The sequence below is a fragment of the Parasteatoda tepidariorum genome, chromosome 2, assembly GCF_043381705.1.
Source record: "Parasteatoda tepidariorum isolate YZ-2023 chromosome 2, CAS_Ptep_4.0, whole genome shotgun sequence".
Classification (NCBI taxonomy): Eukaryota; Metazoa; Arthropoda; class Arachnida; order Araneae; family Theridiidae; genus Parasteatoda; species Parasteatoda tepidariorum.
The window spans coordinates 33,483,452-33,502,950 of NC_092205.1; the positions used below are offsets into that span (position 1 = coordinate 33,483,452).

At 28.1% G+C, this 19,499-nt stretch overlaps 1 protein-coding gene and 1 long non-coding RNA gene across 2 annotated transcripts; one reads left to right on the forward strand and one right to left on the reverse strand.

Moving 5' to 3' along the window:
- The first annotated feature begins 5,400 nt into the window (after window positions 1–5,400).
- LOC107436940 (NADH dehydrogenase (ubiquinone) 13 kDa A subunit) lies at window positions 5,401–12,373 on the forward strand. Its single transcript, XM_016048778.4, has 4 exons — window positions 5,401–5,575; window positions 5,722–5,775; window positions 9,743–9,865; window positions 12,153–12,373. Exons 1-4 carry the CDS (start codon window positions 5,453–5,455, stop codon window positions 12,219–12,221), a joined length of 369 nt encoding a protein of 122 aa, XP_015904264.1. The 5' UTR covers window positions 5,401–5,452; the 3' UTR covers window positions 12,222–12,373.
- A 5,160-nt stretch (window positions 12,374–17,533) lies between these two features.
- LOC122270850 (uncharacterized) lies at window positions 17,534–19,499 on the reverse strand. Its single transcript, XR_006226020.2, has 2 exons — window positions 19,233–19,499; window positions 17,534–17,963 (listed from the first exon to the last, which is right to left on the reverse strand). It is a non-coding gene; the product is annotated as an uncharacterized lncRNA (long non-coding RNA).

Here is a 19,499-nt window from a genome sequence, read left to right on the forward strand (position 1 = left end):
CAAATCCATTGTGAATTTGTGGTTACATTAAATAGCTTAAAAACAGTTTTGAATGCTCTTATTTAAAAGATTAAGGTCAATTAAGTTTTGTCCTATGTCTCAGAATTAAAAAAAAATTAATAGAGGAGAAAATCCCCTCCAAGCAGACTTTTTAGCGACCGCACTCAGTCGCTGGAACAAATCACACGAAGCAGACTTTATTGGCCACAACACACAGCATACACATAAAAATCAGTTAATAAATAGCTTAAAAAAAATTACATAAAATTTTAATATGTTATGTGTTTTAGTATAAACATTTTAATATAGCTTAATTTTTTTCAAAAAAGTCCTCCGTTTGCCTTCTCCACATAAATTCCGCAAGATAACTTTCGAGATGATGGCGTGCCGTTCCTCTTTGTTTTTTTTTCGCCATTTAAGATACGCTGCCCTACAGTCACTCTATTTTTTGGTTGTGTGTTCCAGTTTCCAGATCGACTGGTTCACTTTGAAATGTTCGAAACTTTCATCTTCCAGCTTACTAGTCAGTATAATTTCCATGAATCGGAATTTCTTTTTCGATATTTTCCTTAACTGCCGGCAATAAAGTGTTCGTGGATCGGTTTGGCACCTCTACAAGGAAACATTCGTTCGCCAGGCAAACTCCACCGAATATCCATTGTTGTGGTAGAATACGACCCGCATTGTTCTTTCGACTTCGTAAACAAGCTTTCGTCCACTTCGACGATCATGCCAGGTCCTCCTATTTTCGTTGTTCACATTTAAGTAAAGAATTCACACAAATCTCATGCAACTGTTCCGTGTCTGATTTCCAACTGCTTTTCACACCATTTAACTAAGGTTAATTCTTCGCTCCAACAATAAATAAACTCTTCAAAAAGCTCAATTTCGATTACTGAAACCATGTGCCTTGGCGGATACTTCTTTTACAGAGGACAAGATGAAAGGTTGCAACGCCATTGAATTTCATTTTCTATATACAATTTCATTTCATGATCGACTCTTATCAGAAATTGCGATTTAAGCCAAAACACCTTTCTCTTGAAAGAATCTGACAGCTTCTTTTTCTGTTTTGGGTAAATGCCAAATTTTCATTCTTTTTGCTTAAATTTTTCGAATTAGGAAAAAGATGTGACTGATGAGGAAAAGATGGCAGTGACTTGCTTTGAAAATGTGCAGGCAAAAGGATACCAGAAGCGATATTTCGGCTTTGGTTGCATCATTATTGGCGGCTTTATCCCCTTCGCTGGTATAATGGAAAAGTACCATATATATATATATANCTATTGCATAGAATATTGTAATAGGGATAGGGTAATATTTTTTTAACATTATATACAATGAGTGATCAAATGAAAAGGTACGAAACGACGTAAAAACGCAACAGTTAAATATTTGCATATTCCACCATGGGAGAACGTAGCGAAACATCTCGGGATGCAATTGAGGGAACGTAGCGAGACATCTCGGCATGCGCAGAGGCTCTTATTAAAAGTGGCGTCCAAATGATGCGGTAGTCCGTATGAGGACAGGATGGCGTTCGCATTGCAAAATTCGACGATTAAGGAGCAGCGAGGTGTTATCCGATTTCTGACAGCGGAAGGTGAGAAACCGGCAGCTGTTCATCGCCGGATGGTGACAGTTTACGGGGAGAAATAAGTCTCTGACAAGTCTGTCAGAAAATGGAGTGCCCGTTTTCGTGCAGGCCGTGAGAGTGTGGGTGATGACCCGAGACCAGGAGAGGCCAACACTGTCATCACGAGCGATCTCATCGACAAGGTGGACGACCTAGTGAGAAGTGATGTTGGCGGTGAAGGTGGATGTCAGCTATGGAACCGTGTGGACAATTGTTCACGACAGGTTGTGAAATCGGAAGGTGTGTGCCGCTTGGGCCCCGAAGCAGCTCACCGGCCAGCAAAAGGAACTGCGCATGGGGCTAGCACTGCAACATCTGTTTCGGTATCAGGAAGACCCCGCTTTCTTGGAGCGGATCGTCACAGGTGATGAGACCTGGTACCATCACTACGAGCCAGAGACAAAGCGGGACAGCATGCAGTGGAAGCAGGCGTCGTCACCTCCCCCTAAAAAGCTCAAAGCCGTACCGTCAGCAGGAAAGGTGTTGCTCACCGTATTTTCGACGTTCAAGGTCCGCTACTAGTGGAATTCCTCGAGTACAGAAAAACCATTAACTCCGATGCGTACTGTGAGACACTCCGACGCTTACGTAGGTCCACCAAGAACAAAAGACTGGGGCTGCTCAAGCAGGGTGTGGTTCTGCTCAATGGCAACGCGCATCCACACTTCTCCAGAGTCGCACACATGGAACTGGCCAAGTTCAAGTGGGAGACGTTGGACCATCCGTCCTACAGTCCGGACATGTCACCCTGCGAATTCCATGAGTTAGGTCCACTGAAGAAACACCTGAAAGGGAAACGCTTCAACTCGGACGACGTACTCAAGGACGCTGTGAAGGACTGGATCTCGTCACGGCCACAGGAATTCTGGGAACAAGGAATCCTGCGGCTTGTTCATCAGTGGGATCGTTGTGCTCTGGCATATGGTGTATATTTTGAATAAAGTCTACATTTGTACCCACCGTGTCGTTTCGTACCTTTTCATTTGATCACCCATATATTTATAAATTATCTTCATTAAGTCTCTTTTTCTTTCTACAAGTAGTGGCCTATTTCTCCTTTTTTTATTTAATTATTTGGTTGAAATATGTTGGTAGCTTTATTTGGTGTATAATAATAATAAATAAACGTTCTAAATCATTGTCGAATATCCTTAAAATTGACCGGAAATTTTTAAAATTTCGCTACTCACCCTGATTAAATATATTCGCGAACAACTTACATATAATATAACTGTTTTAATGAATCTGTTCAACGCACAGTGATTAAAAACCGGAGTTATACTGAATATTTTTATATTACAGAGTTAAATACAGATTTTCTTTTATTAAGGTGCCATATATTTGATTCGAAAAACAAACTCTAAATAAAAAAAAAGAAGGAAGAAAAGAAAAATTAGTTAAGGGTAATGATACAGTTTTTTTTTCCAATTATTTTTTTAAAACTGTGAGTACTCAAATTCTTTAATTTTCAGCTGATTCACTTAAAATAACAAAGTTAGTTCTCATAGCATCCATCTAAAGAAGCTAATGTTCATTAATTAGACAAACATGCGTCAAAATATTTAAAAATTTAATCAACTCAAACTTTACATGTAATTTGCATGCTGTACATACGACAGTTGTTTAAAATATTAAGTAATAAAAAAATAAAAAAAAGAAAACGCTGCTCTCAACTTAAACTTAATAAGTAATTTGTATGTTATCAAAGTCAATTAGAAAAATTAATTCACTGAATTTCATTTATATATCTTAAACAGTCCTTTTTGGGGGGGAACAATCACAGTGGTATAAGAAAAGTATGGAATCAAACATAAAAACTAGATTTCAAGTTATTAAATAATAGCTTTCACAAGCAGTTGCTATTTGTTTATATAGATCGATTGCGGCGTGATTAGTTATTAAAAAGTTATTTTTCCCTTGAATCACTTAAAATATGTTACTGTTTAAATATATCTTTGCTTTGTGAACTGCACTAACAAAAAATTAAAAATCACTATCGATGTTTTTAATTTAAACTGCAATTTGCTGGAATTATCCAGAACATTTTTTTTTAATCTTTGTAATTATGAAATTTTAAATGCAAAATTTAAAAAAAAATATTTTTGAATAATTTGTGAGAAATAACTATTTAAAAATGAGCCATTTCAATAAAAGTAAAAATGAGCTATTTGAGAATTTTTTTTCCTCTGAATTTTTCAACTGAAATTGGCGATCGAAATGGGCTGCAGGTGGCGTAGAGCAGAACTCTTTTCCTATGGCAACACTTCACATGCTTTCCCCATTAGCGTGTGGAAAGTCATAGAGGAAGGAAGTACGTTAGTTTCTCTCTTGATTTTCATACAGATTAAAATCCTCTAACTTGAAAAACTATATGGAACTGAAAACTACATTAAACATAGTTCTAAAGAAAAGTATCACGGAAATTTTAGAAAATATTTTGATTAAGTGAAAAGGAAAAATATTAAGAAATGGGAAAATATTGTAGTACATTCCTATATAACTGAAAAGAGGAGGAGAGGGAAGGGAGAAGGGCTAAAGGCATGAAACCGGTCTCTCCCCAGATGGCGTATTCGAGTGTTGCGATCGCGAATTAGCAACTGAATTTTTCAACTGAACTTTTCAAAATTAATATTTTTGCTTTTTTAATGATGTCTAAATTTAAGTCTCAGAAATTTTTTTTAAAGAAGTAATTAAAATATATTATTAACTTAATTTTTTTAAATGTTAGGTAAAATAAGTTTTATAATTTTGCTTACAAATGATTACTTATGAAAATCACAACATAGTTTAATTGTGATAAATTTTTATGGTATATATTTCTGTCTTTCGTTGTTTATTCCAAATTTTCATGAAAATGGAGTTCTTTATTACGAAAATAATTTTGAAATGATCTAAATTTTCACAAATTTCAATGCAGATTTATTTTTCTTTTTTAAGGGAAAAAGAAAATAAACTCTATAACTACAGAGTTTTTCCTTTTTCTTTTTTTATAAAATTATACTGCCTAATAAATTTTAAATAAAATGTTAGGTGCTTAATATTTATGAAAAAAAATTTCGCATTTGTTATATATATTTTCTTATTTTAAATATATTTAATACCGAATTATAAATCGAATTAATTCGATTTCAATAATAGTAAAACAATTGTTTTGCAGGTAACGAATAAAATTTAAATTTCCCTCGAAAGCAGCAGTTGGGAAAAAAAATATTTTTGATGAAGGTTTGATGAAATAAACAATAGTATTAAATTAAAAACATTTGCTTTTTACAATGATATCCGCCGCAAAAGTGATTTACTACAGAAAGCACGAACTACTTTTTTGTAGTTATTTAGCTTCGAAAAACTCGTGAGTAAGCCACTGTAAGACAATTTAAGGATGTAAATTTCATACAAACACGATCAAATTTACTTGAAATGTATCGTTGATTTCTTTTCCGAGAATTGATTCCCCCTCCCCTGTTTTATTTAAATAAATATAAACAGGTACAGGAAAAAATAGTTTAATTCGAAAGTTACGCTGGTAATAATGATAAATATGTGATACAGTTTTATGTTCCCATTAAAAAACTGGCATCTTCAAAAATAATTACTTGAAAATTATGTAAAATTCCTGGCGCTATCATTCTTGTTTACCTCTCTACCTGCTTTACTTTCTTTAGTAGTAAATATTTTCAAACCTAGATGTCGCAGCAAGTTAAATGAACGATATTTTGTGGGCTTCTTGGTTTAAATTTTAAATCTCTACTAATCTACAGAAATAAGCCGCCGGAAGCATGCAAGAGTCAAACAAGTAAACAATCTTGTATTTCCAAGATGTCCTTGCCAATAAGTCGCAGAATAGTTCAACAAATTTCGAATAATTATAAATGTATTTCTCAATGCTATAGTTCATCTCTAACAAAAACTCCAGACACTAAAGTTACACACACTGGACAGGTTTCATATTCCATATTAATTCATTTATAAGTTATGATGTGTAATATTATTGAATGGGACTGATAATTAAAATTTCAATGTTTTAAAATAAGTTGTTTTAACGTTTATAAGTATGCTATTTATTTTAATATGTATTTTTGTTTCAGAAATTCAGTGAAGATGATCAACGGATGGTCCGTTTTCTTAACAGAGAGAAACAGGTAATTGCGAGTAACCTAAATACTATTGTGAACATTTGCACGTATTTTTATTTACAATAGGATAAGAAATATCATTCCTGATCATTATTTTAAACTTAGTTATCATGTACATATATGCTTTTGTGAAATAGTCTGTTGTTTAATAAATAGTCGCTTTAGATTGGTCAATTTATTAACTGTAGGTATATATAAAGCGTTAAAAAATATTGCACATATTTTTGACTTCTCTTTCAATATAACCGCAATTTTAATTTTATCGAAGAGGTTTTAGATTTATATGATATTGTTAAAACATATTTTACCTGTGTGCTTTTTCTCGTAATTTTTTAGCTTCTAATTTTTTTTTTAGTTTTAAATATAGATTGCAGTTGTAAATTCTGTAATTAAAAGTTTTTCATTAAACTGATAAATTAATAACTATCACAATGAAGTAATGTTTTTTTTGTGGTTAAGTTTGGAGAAATCTATATTTTGTCTATAACTATAAGATATATGCCTACTCATTTCATTGAAATAAGTGTAGTAAACAAGTATCATTGAAATAAGTTTTTTTTTCAGGAACATATGCAAACAATACTTAGTGTGTCCCGAAGAAATTTTTTTTTAAAAATTCAACCATCATATACCCTATTGTTCCCAATTAAGTGACTTGATTTAACTCATGATTTAAATCACTTGATTTTTTTTTAAAAAAAATCATTTATTTAAATTAATTGTAATTTCTTTTTTTTTTTTTTTTTTTTTTGATTATATTTACTGNTTTTTTTTTTTTTTTTTTTTTTTTTTGAGAAAATAACTTTAACCAACTGATTTTTCTTTAATCTTTATGTAAGTTAAACAAAATGTAGTTAGCTTTAACATTTTAGTTAGAGACATTAAGTATTGTGGCAGTATTATTGTTTTTAAATAATAAGTGCTCTTAATATATTTTATTGAATAATTAGGTTAGTAAATAAAAAAAAATCTGATTTAAATTAGATAGAGAATATTTCCTTATTGTGGTCTGCAAAACCAACTACAATCGCTAAGGTGCCCAATTGATTTTAAATGGAAAAAGTATAAAATTAAAAAAAAACATGTAGAGGTGTGCCTGGGGGTGGGAAGGGTTATACCCTTCAAGTTGGCTCCTTTCTGTGGTGTTCTTTTTTAGTTTCTCGTTGGCAGTTGCCTAGACTTGGCGATTATTCTTCCACAGATCATGATACCGAAATCTCTATATTAGATAAATCCATTTTTTTTACTTAAAAAAAAATCATAAATTTTGCCAACTTTGGTCTTATTTTTCTCATTGATTTCACTGATACATGATTTTTTGTAAATGTCCTCATTACATAATTCTTGATATTTTATACATTTTGCTGTATATATAGGACCAATTTATTTTTCTTTATCTTGGCAGAGTGTGTTGGACTTGTTCTCTCACAATAGTTATGATGCATAAAAATTGCTTTTTCACTAAAGAATACAACAATTTAAAATTGTATATGTGGTAAAAAGTAAAGAATTGTTAAAAGTTTATAAAGATTACTTGTTATGGAAGAAATGTATTGGATTTATTATTATATCATGTTACTCGGAACATACAAGATAACATGAACAGATCTTGCTACATTATGAGTTCATTTTATGGAAATCATGTGCACTACATTTACAATTTTAAACATATGTTTGAAAATTTTTGTTGTTGTTATTTATAACATACAAGTTGATACTTTTCAAAGTAAAACTATTGTATATTTATGAGGTATCAAGAATAATAGCTGTCAGTAGTCAATTTGTGAAATCTTTAGAAATTTTTATTAATTTATTGTTTGTTTGTTTTTTCATCGATTAGCTGCAAAAAACATTGGTTTTGGATAAGGAACAAATTACTTTCAAAACAATATATTTAGCAAGCTGCAGACATATTTATATCACTTTATCTTTTCAACATTAAAATATTCAGTTACAAGATTATTCAGAAAGCAAGAATTTTATTTTTTGATTTCACATTGATTTCTGTATATTGTCTATTTGCTTTGCCTCGTATATTTGTCATCCATTGTGCAAAATTGAAGTTGAAAAGAAAGTGAGTTGATTCCATTTGTCAATCTCTTTTTTTTTTTTTTTTAACTCATTTGTAAGTTAAAGTTAATTAATACACTTTATTGAGGGAGTTAATTTTGTATTGTTTCTTCTCTGTTAATATGCGTTGTTGTTAATAAGTGTTAACTTTAGTAATGTAGTATTGATGTAAAAAGTTATGTTGTTTTATAATAAGTACTCTCTTTTTACACAGCTATTGTCCAGATGTAATAATGATTTTTTGGTAGTTATTTAAACATTAGGTGAATGAAGATCACTTGACTGATATGTTTTTGTTATGGAATTTTATTTAATTACAATTTTATTCGTTTATTAAGTGTCATTTATAATTATTAGTTTATATTATCTATTCTGGTTGCAACATATTTAAGGCCCTCAAGCACACAATAAGTTGTTTTATTTTTCAATTGGTTTATAATTTTGTGTTTTTATTCACTCAAAATAATAAATGTTTGTGATATACTCAAATTTTGATTTTTACTAAAAAAAAAATACTAAAGGAACATCTCCTGGAATTATTTAAATTATGTTATTTTTTAAAATTGTTCAATATCTTCTTCATTCCATGTCTCAGTTTGAATTTTAACCTCAGGTCTAGAATGAAGAACAAATGGAATTAGCAAGGCTTCAATATAAACTTTTATATATCTTATATATAAATGAGTTAATGATACTTTTATTTGCCATCTTTGTGTTTGAATTAGAATTTTAGCTATTATTTCATTGTGAGACATTCTTTCAAATATGTATGTTTATTTTTACTTAAACTAATTGTAACATTGAAAATAAATAAATAAAAGAACTTTTTTGAGCTTAGAAAGAAAAAAAATCACTGTACTTATCGTCTACTGCCAAAGTTTATTACTTTTACTCGTATCTCAAATAGACAATACATGTATGGAGCCTTTTAAGTGTTTTGTTTTCGAAGTAGATATTTGTTAATACAAAGTTCACCCTGTTATATTGCTTATAGTGCAAAATTCCAGTTCCTTTGTGAACAGAGTTGTGCTGTTTTGAATCTGAACAAGTTTGAAGCAAATATTTATGATTAGGTTGATTAAGGGTTAAATTTACTACTTCACAAAATAAAAAATTCTTAATATTTCTGAGCATAAAATAAGAGTACATTTTAAAGCATTATTAAACTTATAAATAGTTGAATTAAAATGTAGATCAATTATTATTCTGCTCTTATTTAATGGATTATTTTTATTAATTTAGAAAAAAATTATGCTTAGTCATTTCTCGCTTAAGAAAGCCCAAGTGCTCTTTCTCAATTCTGATATTATTTTCTCTACAACCATGTAGCTGAAAATTGTATGAAGTTTTTGTTATCAGGACAAAATAATATTTGCTAAAGTTAGTGCGAACAAAACGTGTAATGTCCTAATACTATCAAATGTAGTTAGGTATGTTACTTTCAGTAGTAAATAAGTTTTTCTCAGAGTTCCAAAATATTATTGACCCATTAATCTCTAAAATACTTATTCTTTTTTGTGAATTTTTATAAAAAATTCTTTACTCAATTATTTCATTTTTTACACTTATTTCGATATAACAAAGACATTTATGTTCATTGAAATATATTAATAATATAAGCAGTTGTAGTTTGACCTGAAATTATGCATTGACAATTGAAATTAAAATAGTAGTTACAAATATTTGTGCTAATGCACTGTAGGTGAGGAATGGGTTGGCAGAAAAATGCTCCATGATATAATTAAACTGATTATTTAATTCAAATTCAATTTATGTTTAAGTTGGAGAATTTACTTTAGTAGACAATCATCCTCACTTATGTTTTGCATCGATGAATTTTTTTATGTTAAATAATTATTTGTTAGTTTTTACTTTATTTTTTAATTTCATTTCTTTTATTTAGGTTAACCCTCATTTTGCAATTGATTTAATCAACTCCATTCCTCCCAAACTAGTGAAAGAGAGAGTTGTAGCATGTGAAGGTGGTGGTGGTCCTCTTGGGCATCCCAAGGTTTATATTAATTTGGTAAGTTGCTCAAATCTTCACAAAATAAGCAATTTAAAATAAACTTTAGAATAAAAGTTAGATCTATGTGAAGAAGTTTTTCCATTTCTTTTTTTTATGATGGAAGTTTATAACAAATACATGCTCTACACTGTGCTTGGGAGGAATTGAAAGTCTACTGATGCATCAAAACAATACTTACTTTATTTTAGTTACAATGGCCATTATACAACTAAACAAAAGAAGACAATTAGAATCAGATCCCCATGATAGAGATGAGGAGATGCATGTCCAAACACAATAAAAATATTTTTAGTAAATTTCGATAACGGTGAGACTGGGAGCGAAATCCCCAGTCCTAACACCAAGAATTAAAAATGTTTGAATTGTTCCCAACGGACAATTTGGAGTATGAGAAGAGATCTATAGTTTGTAAATTATCAAAAGATAAAATACCCGAAAACAAAGCCAACTCTACGTAATTAATATTAAATTTGAAAGAATTTGGCTGTAGCTCAGTCGCCAAAAACATTGTGAGAATTAATATAACCCTGTAACTAAAATTTTTGTGATAAGAGAAATAAAGTAACTTAATAAAGAGTTATAGATAGATTTAGTTGTGACAATGAATTAATGAGTTTTACATTTGTATTGAATGCATTTATATTATCTGTTACATTGATTGCTAAAAAGAGAATAAAATATTTTGATTTGCTTTTTATAAAATGTAATAAAAATTAAATAATTGGTTTAATTTTATTAAAATTAGATAAAGAATGATTTAAAAAATGAAGTTAGTGAAATTAAAGACATTTTAAAAGCATGTGAGCATGTTAAAAGCATTGTGGCATTATAGTGGGCTAGAAATTGTGATTATTTTTTCATGGTAATTAAAGAAAGAATTGGCGTAAATTTGACAATACAAGATAAAACTATACTGGCATTTCACTATTTATTTAAGTTGCATTTATTTTTCATAAACATCAGCCTGACTCTCATGGAAGGAATTCTGCAGTCTGTGACAATTTTACTCTTTATTTCTAGTCTTCGTAAATCATGTTTTACAATACTGGTTAGGTTAAAATTTTTGTTAATAGTTATGTTGCATTGTTAATTTTTTTTTTATTTGCAATAAAAGTTAATTGTGAATGTAAACTGTTGTATTGTGTGAGGAAAAGTTAATCTAAAAATAGAATAATCAACAGTGACACTTCTGTAGAAGTTTATTAATTACTTTAAAAACTGTTTCTTCTTTTTTTTTCGAAGCTTTTATTCATTAATTAAAGATTGAATGGAAATTTTTTATTTTACTCTTGTATTCAGTCTCATAAAATTGAATCCAAGTTCATCTCTATTTAAGGGGGGATGATTTTGAATTAAATACTGTAAAAGCTTGATATATAATGAGAAGCCGACTATTGATCCAAATTTCCAAGCCTTTATAAAAATACTAGTATTAGAGATACAAAAATTATATGTTTATAAACAAGTAAAAAATTACTAGTCGGAAACTATTTAGGGCAATTTTTTGGAGGTAAATACATTTTTCTGCTGTTTTAGTGAACAACGTTATACAAAAAAGGCAAAATTAAGTCATTTTTATTTATTTCTGGTACACATGCAAAAAGGGGAAAACAAACTTCATTTCACCATATTTCCTTTTTACAATATTATGTTTTTCATAAACATAAAGTTTATGAAAAACACAAGCATGACGGCAAGTGGCGAAGATTATTTTTTATGAATTCTTACATTCTTATGAATGCAAATTTTATTGAACTCTTATCTTCCATGCCCACTTATATATCTCTTCTTGACAGCTTACTATTGAAATCAACATTTAATGTTATTGAAGATGTCAAAAACTATTTTACTTCATTTCATTTTTTTTCTTGCATCTCGCAAAACACTAATCTCAGTCTACAATAGTAAGCACTCCACTCTAGTTATGTACTTTAAGTCAAAATAGCTGTTCAAAATAAAAGGAAAAATTTCTTTCTTTCATTTTTTAGTCTTAGCTATTTTAACATTATGTGTATCTGCTTATAACAATACACTCGATATAATGACTATTCCCTCAGCTATAGTGAATTGTCATTTTAGTAGAATTTTACTGTATTTGAACTAGTTTTAAGTGACCCCAAAAATTATGTATTAAAGTATTTTTATGAATATTATACTATTTTGATGAATAGTATACTACTATTACATATTTGAGTTAAAATAAAAATTGATTTTCTTTAGAAGTTATAATGTTGTAATGTTTAAATTCCTCCTTTTTAATAAATATTTCTTGATTTATTTATAGGACGTACCTGGTCCCAAAGCATGTGGATATTGTGGCTTACGATTTCAGTTAGAAGGAGAGCATCATTAGAGTTTCACAAAATAACATTTAAATGAAATGTATTAAACTGTAGTTTTTTTTGAGTTTCAAGTAAAATATGTTGTTGTCAAAGCAGATTCTGATTGATAAATTATACGTATAAAAATTGTGCAACTTGGTCATAAAATAATTTTTGAAGTTTGTTTTAATATTGCATTTCTAAACAAGATGCTGTAGGTGGCAAAAGATTTCACCAACCACTGGAGATATAAGATCTGTGCTTGATTTTGATATAAAATATGTTTATTACCTTATTACACATAAGAGATATACTGGCAAAGGATATTAGATTTGTAAAAGTAGTATATTCTGCAATGATTTTAATATTTGAAAATTAGTTAAAAATGTACATTTAATCTTAGAATAATGAAATTTTCCCTGTACAGTAATATGCTTAGACAGTTAGATTTCATACAATTTAAAATTTTTGTTTCAGAAAATATTTCCCTTTAAATGTAATAATTCTTTTTAAACCTTTGCCTTTATGGTACAAGCATAATAAATTTGAACTTTTTCAAAAATTTATTTTTTTGTACAAAGTAAACAATTAACATTCAATATTTCGTGAAATATTAACTTATTTTTTTTCCTCGTTTAAATAATAACTATTTATCCATTATTGTTGGGGGAAAATTAACTCTCGCAATCTTCATTTTATTAGGTCACACTAAATTTGATGTCAAAAGTGAAAGAAATAATAATAAAAATAATAAGAGAGTGAAAGATAAGATGTAGCAAGATGTAAATCTTAACATTTGTATCTAAATTTTCAATGATATAAAAGGCACAGGAAAGATAAAAATAGTTTCTAAATAGAACTGCCCTGCAACATAAAGTTATCGTCATATAATGTTCCCGAGTAAAATGACTTCGAATTCATTACTTTTTATTATGTCACACATTCTGTACTTCAAAGTTTAAATTTCCTTTTTGATTACAGTTGATTATTTCTTAAATCCAGGTATCCTTTCATGTTGTTATTAAGATATTAACAAAATGTGCTTAAATAGAGTAATAATAAGGATATATTTTATAAACAAAATTATTTTTTTTTAAAATCGATTTTTAAAGAAAAAAACAATGACAAATAAGGAGTGAATACAAAGGTTGGTGAGCAGAGCCTCCCCATGCTGTAAAAAAATATTTTGGAATTATTTTGGCTACAAATCACTTTTTATATTTTTGAAGATTAAATATAGCCTTATGTTGAAAAATATGATGTTCAAGGTTACAAGAAAAAATTCTTGAAATTAGTCAACAAAAAAAATTTAAAAATATATAATTATTTTTAACATTTAAATAGCTTAATTACATAATGATTACTTTTTTCTTTCTAATGACACGCACCGAAATTAAGAAAACTCGCTTATAATAAAAAAGATTTAGAAATTTTTAACATACAAGCCACTATCTGTAGTCACATTTTATAAAATTGAGTCAAAAGTAAACCTTTACTAAAAAAAATTTCAAAAAAGTTTTGCATAAAAATTAAGAAATAGAGATAAAAAAAATTGCTTTTCTACTTTGCAGAAACTTATAAACATATCAACATCGGTACATTATAACATTACACATCAAGCTCCATTTGACACACCTTCGTACATATTTAGAATACTATGGGTATCCTAAAGTTCAAACTTTGTAAAATAATTTTAAGAAATTTTTTATGCACTTTAATCAATTAAAAAATAAATAAGAAATTTCTGAAAAAATTTAGATTGCTTAGTCTTTTAAGATTAAAAAATTAAGCAGCTATTTTTTAAAATAATGGTAGTTTTATGAGAAATAATAAGATAATTAACTTTTTAATAATATAGGATCAGTATAAATTTTTTTAACAAACTTTGGCATACTATAATTCTGAATGGAGATAAAATAAAAATAATGTTACATGGCAAATTACAAAACTTTTAATCTTACATACTAATAAACTAACAAAATCGTAATTTTTTAAACATAAAACTTATAACAATAAATTAAAATGCATTAATATGCTTGCTGTTAACCATGAGTTAACTTGTAATGGCTATTTACACATTATATAACAGTGTATATCACCAGAGATCAAAAATATATTGTTATTAAATGAATTTTGTAATAAAATATTTTTTTTTGTTGCTAAAATGTATTTTTTCCTATAGTATAAAAATAAATTTGTATTTTTATGTTATTAAAAATGCATGCAATGTAAAATTCTTAAAACAAATAATGGCTTATAAGTCATGACCAAACTCAAGTCTAGTTACCACTCTTAAATTTATCTACTGAAATTTGACCCATTGTGTCAATATGCATTAAAAATATCTTTTAATTAAAATTATAGTTTTTTAAAGTCTTATTTTTGGAGGTCAGTTGTTCGGGGTGTACTTACACATTTCTGAAAATAAGGTAAATAAAAAAGCAAATATTTTGTTTTGAGAAATAGTTCCCCCCTTTTAAATGGTTGAAAACATTGCTAGTTACATCTCATATTAAATCAACTTTCATTCATAAATTAGTACATCTCATTAGTTGCATTTTGATATTCCATGCTATAATTAACAAATTTTTTTTGTTTGAAAAAGTTATAGCAAAAAGAAAACTATCTTTTAGTTTAAAAATTTAATTGTTAAAAATGAAATTTTTTTGTCCAAAATTTTTAGTTTAGTAGCTTTAAATAAATTATTGACATTGTTTGTAAGAAATTCTTATTTACCCATTTAAAAATATTTTGTAGAAGAAAAAATGCAGGAGTTATAAAATATTTTCTTTATGCAACTTCCTCCATGAGAAAATTTATGGCAGCACTCTTTCATGCATTGTATAGTTGATAAGATTATATTTTCTTGTTTAGTTATGCATTAAATATTCATTATGATAGGAATGCTAACCATTAGCTTAAAAAAAAAAATTACAGTTATGGGTGCAATTTTTTTTAAAAATTGACTCTTCTCATTAAAGAAAAAATTAAAGTGGGCAGTGTGGAATGTTAAATGAAACTGAATAAATAAATGTAGGTACTGAAAATTTTTTACCTATTAGAATACAAACCAAATTATGGAAATTTGCAGGCTTACAATTAAAAAAGGTTTAAATTAGATTTATCCTAAAAGTTCGAAATTTCACAGTATCAATTAGTGTGCTAGAATTTTGAAATTATAAATATATATTTTTTTATTTGTCATCAACTTGTTAATTTTTCTTCTTTTAAACTATTTGTTCAAACTCATAAGGTGCATTTTATTGCAAACTGTAAACCCATTGCATAACAAAAATTTTCAAAACAAAATAGTCCCATTCTGATTCTTTGAGAAAGGCTGAAAATTAAATCAGTAACTTTTTGTTTCAGGGTATGACTGAAAAAAAAATTATGTTTGTACTACTTGTTAGTCTAATTAATATTCTATATGGTTCAGGGGCCACTTTTTGGCCCACGGACATAATACTTAACTAATGCTTAAACGAGCTTAGGCTAATGAAAATAAAATTATATTATTAAAATTTGGGTTTTATTGAATTTCTGTATTAAATAATTACGAATATAATTGAATAATACATTATAGCATTTAATTATTTATTTGAATGTTTATTGTTAAAAAGTAAACTGTTATTACTATATCCAAGGTTATCAATTATCCTATATGCTGAATTAAAAAATAATTTTAGGTTAAAAATTCCAATTTTTTTGATTAATATATCAATTATTAAGAATCATAAAATGTAAGTAACAGGCAGTTAAATCACACAAATTTTAATGAAACATTTTAAATTGTGAATTTTTAATTGTCCAGCAACTTTTAGCCGAGTAGACAAAGTAAATTTTTTTATTTATTCATTATCTGTATTAATTCAGTTAACTATAGAAAAATTACACAAAAATATAATTTGTGATGTAAAAAAATATATCATACTAAATTCTAAAATATCATATGTTGATCCTATTCGCATGCACCTCCTCTGAGAGATTTACTCTACAAATTTTAGAATTGTTAATGGACAAGACTACGTCCCAGCATTTCTGCCTGTCCTCTGTTCTTTAGGAGAGACTATGAATTTTAATTATTTAACAGTTTGCCCATTTCTCAGCAACAATACTGATTCTTCAATCATTGACTTCACATGAAGGCTACTTAGTACTGGATTTCTAGAAATAAAATGACTTATGCAGCCAGCTCAACGACATAGGATAATATAAAAAAATAAAACATATTTTCATACATAGTAAAAGATTCTTGTAATAACCAGTTTTATTAGCCAGGGAATTAAATCTTCAGGGGTCTGTCTAGGTTTTTCTNTAATGAGCTAATTAGCTTAGTAATTTATTTAAAATGCATGCATATATTAATAAAATAATAAATGTATGTTTTTAAGTGTGTGTAGTTATGATTTAATAATTAAAATGATTAATAATAATTATGATTTAATGATAGTGGAAGTAACTGCAAACTTTCAAGGACAAGTGCAACAAGGGGAAATGATGGCTATTTTTCCTTTCTCATATAAATCTATGTATTGACAGCAATGACAAACTAATAAAAAGAGTTGAAAATAGCAAAAGTTAAAGAAATCCATTGTAGAGTTTTGGGGGAAAATAAAGAAGGGTTGAGGAAAGAAAGGGCAAAAAGGGTATGGGGTCTATTACATCAGCACACTAATTTACTTCAGGGGCAACAGGGTGGATTATTTTGACTAAAAGGGCAGCAGGGTGCTGCGCCCTTTTTACCCTGCCTAAAATGAGCTCTGAGATTTACTCTACAAATTTTAGAATTGTTAATGGACAAGACTACGTCCCGGCATTTCTGCCTGTCCTCTGTTCCTTAGGAGAGACTATGAATTTTAATTATTTAACAGTTTGCCCATTTCTGCGCAACAATACTGATTCTTCAATCATTGACTTCACATGAAGGCTACTTAGTACTGGATTCCTAGAAATAAAATGACTGATGCAGCCAGCTCAACGACATAGGATAATATAAAAAAATAGAACATATTTTCATACATAGTAAAAGATTCTTGTTATAACCAGTTTTAATAGCCAGGGAATTAAGTCTTAATAATTTCAATGCTGACATGATGGTAGCAAGTGGTCAGCATTATTTCTCAAACAAGCTGGTTATCATTGAATTCATACCTCCATCATTTCTTTTAGAAATTAGTAGTCAGTATAAAAAATGTTGTAAAAAACATACAAAAATTAAATTACTAAAAAATATTTTTATTTTTGTTCTCACAATTCAAGTAAATCTTTAATAGTTTGACTTATATTTTAACATAATGAATTTAAATCAATAACATGTTTATCAACAAGTAATGAGAAGACTAAATTATTATCTATAACATAGTTTATTTAATTATTGAATAGTACAGAAAAAATTGACACTAAAATTTTTTAACACCATGAGTTTTATGTGTAATTATCCATTTACTTTTTTCATCGACTCTTTGACGTTGCTTATGTCTAGGATGTGTATTACAAAACACAAACCACCGGCCATCAAGTCTTCGAAAGTAGCAATCTTTACATCGCTTGGTCAGCACATCTTTGTCTTTAAAAGTACGAACTTGATTGATCATAGGAGTAAATAAATTTGGAGAAAATGAGACATCTTTGAGCAGATATTTTGTGCAGAGTGAAGTCAGTGGCCTTCTGTGAATTTGAAAGCCCATATTCATAAAGTTTTTAAAGATGTTTAATCTCTGCATCATTCAGGTTTTGGAAGTTTAGTTAAATTTCATACTTCTCAAAAGCTTTACCTAAAAATATATATAAATTGATTTTAAGATTCATTCAACAAATAACATTAAAACACATTAAGTATCAAAAAAGGTTGGAAGATCGATTATTTGTAAAATTTTTATTTTAATTGAAAATTTGCTCTTTAAAAATAGTTAAGTATAAGCTTAAAAAGTATAGTAGAAGTAACACATTGTTTGGTCACATTATCAAGTCGGCAGATAATTACTAGTTACGATAATAGTTCATAAATGAGGGAAATAAGTTTTAAATTCTATAATTTTAATAAATTTTTTCTACAAACCAAAGACTACAATCAGACTTTTATTTTGAAAGTCTATAATTTACTATTTCGATAATTAGAAGCGATTTTAAGAAAAGAAAAAAATTATGAAATAAAAAAGCGTTAAAAAAATATTTTCAAATTTAATATATCTAATTTATTAGATACTGCAAAATGTTTTGCAGAAACTTTTCTTTCTTTTTAAATTTTTAATAAGAAGATTGCTATGACTCATCACTAATAGATCGACAGTTCAAAAATTATAACAATTGAAAAACATTCAAATTACCTTGGAATAAACAAATATTAGTAAGAAAGTTTAAATTATAGGGTCACATTAAAATCAAACAATTGACAAAAAGACAGATTGAAAAACTGACAATAGAATCCCTAGTTTAATTCACAAAAACTTTAAATACTGAAAAATAGTTACTGAATGATCTCTTTATAAAAATCATTAAAAAATCTAAAACCTCAATATTATTCAATCTGTAGATTTAAAGTTGATTTTGATTAGTGCATTACAGATAGAAAATTCTTGGCCAGGTAGCTATTTTTCAACATTGTGAAACATATATATATATATTCAGGTTATTTTAAATGCACTTTTTATAGCTCGAAATATTTTGACTTCCTATGACGCTTTTAGCAGATAAAGTTTCCCTGTAGTATGAACTTCTAACTTTGATTAAAATTTTGAATATGAATTGATACTAATTCTTCAATATAAACTTACTGCCACCCTTTCAGCTGATAAAATTTAATGTAAAGTAATATTTATAGCTAAAACCTGCACGATTTTCTAACAAGTATAAATTTAAAAAAAAAGAACCTGATCAAAGGAAACATTGCTTGGAGTTGAAATATTCGTAGAATAAACACATTCTACATAATTCCTAATAATTGGTCTAAATACAAAGACATACAAAATAATCATTCACAAAACATTAGTTCATTTAATTAAATCAATGTTTTTAAGAAAGAAAATAAAAATTATAAATTTTACCTGAAAATAAAGTAGAAAACTTATTATTTACAAAATAGGTATGGCCGATTAATTTAAAATTGTTTTTTCTAAAGGTCATGCAGCTTTAATCTCACAATGAGTTTTAATTAAATATCTCTCAGACTAAAAATGGTTGAAACATTGATTGAATTCCCCAAAAATTAGAAGTAGCGAGTTTCATCAAAAAATTCTCCCACTTTCTATGTTATAAATTTAGTTTAAGTACAAAACTTAACTTGAAGTGCATAGCTGGAAATATTTTAAAGT

Bases quoted from the DNA above. Each gene is read 5' to 3' on its own strand.
- LOC107436940 (XM_016048778.4), top strand. From the start codon at position 5,453: ATGTCCTTGCCAATAAGTCGCAGAATAGTTCAACAAATTTCGAATAAT. The intron at 5,576-5,721 runs GTTTCATATTCC...TTTTTGTTTCAG, and splicing joins AAGTTACACACACTGGACAG to AAATTCAGTGAAGATGATCA. The intron at 9,866-12,152 runs GTAAGTTGCTCA...ATTTATTTATAG, and splicing joins CCAAGGTTTATATTAATTTG to GACGTACCTGGTCCCAAAGC.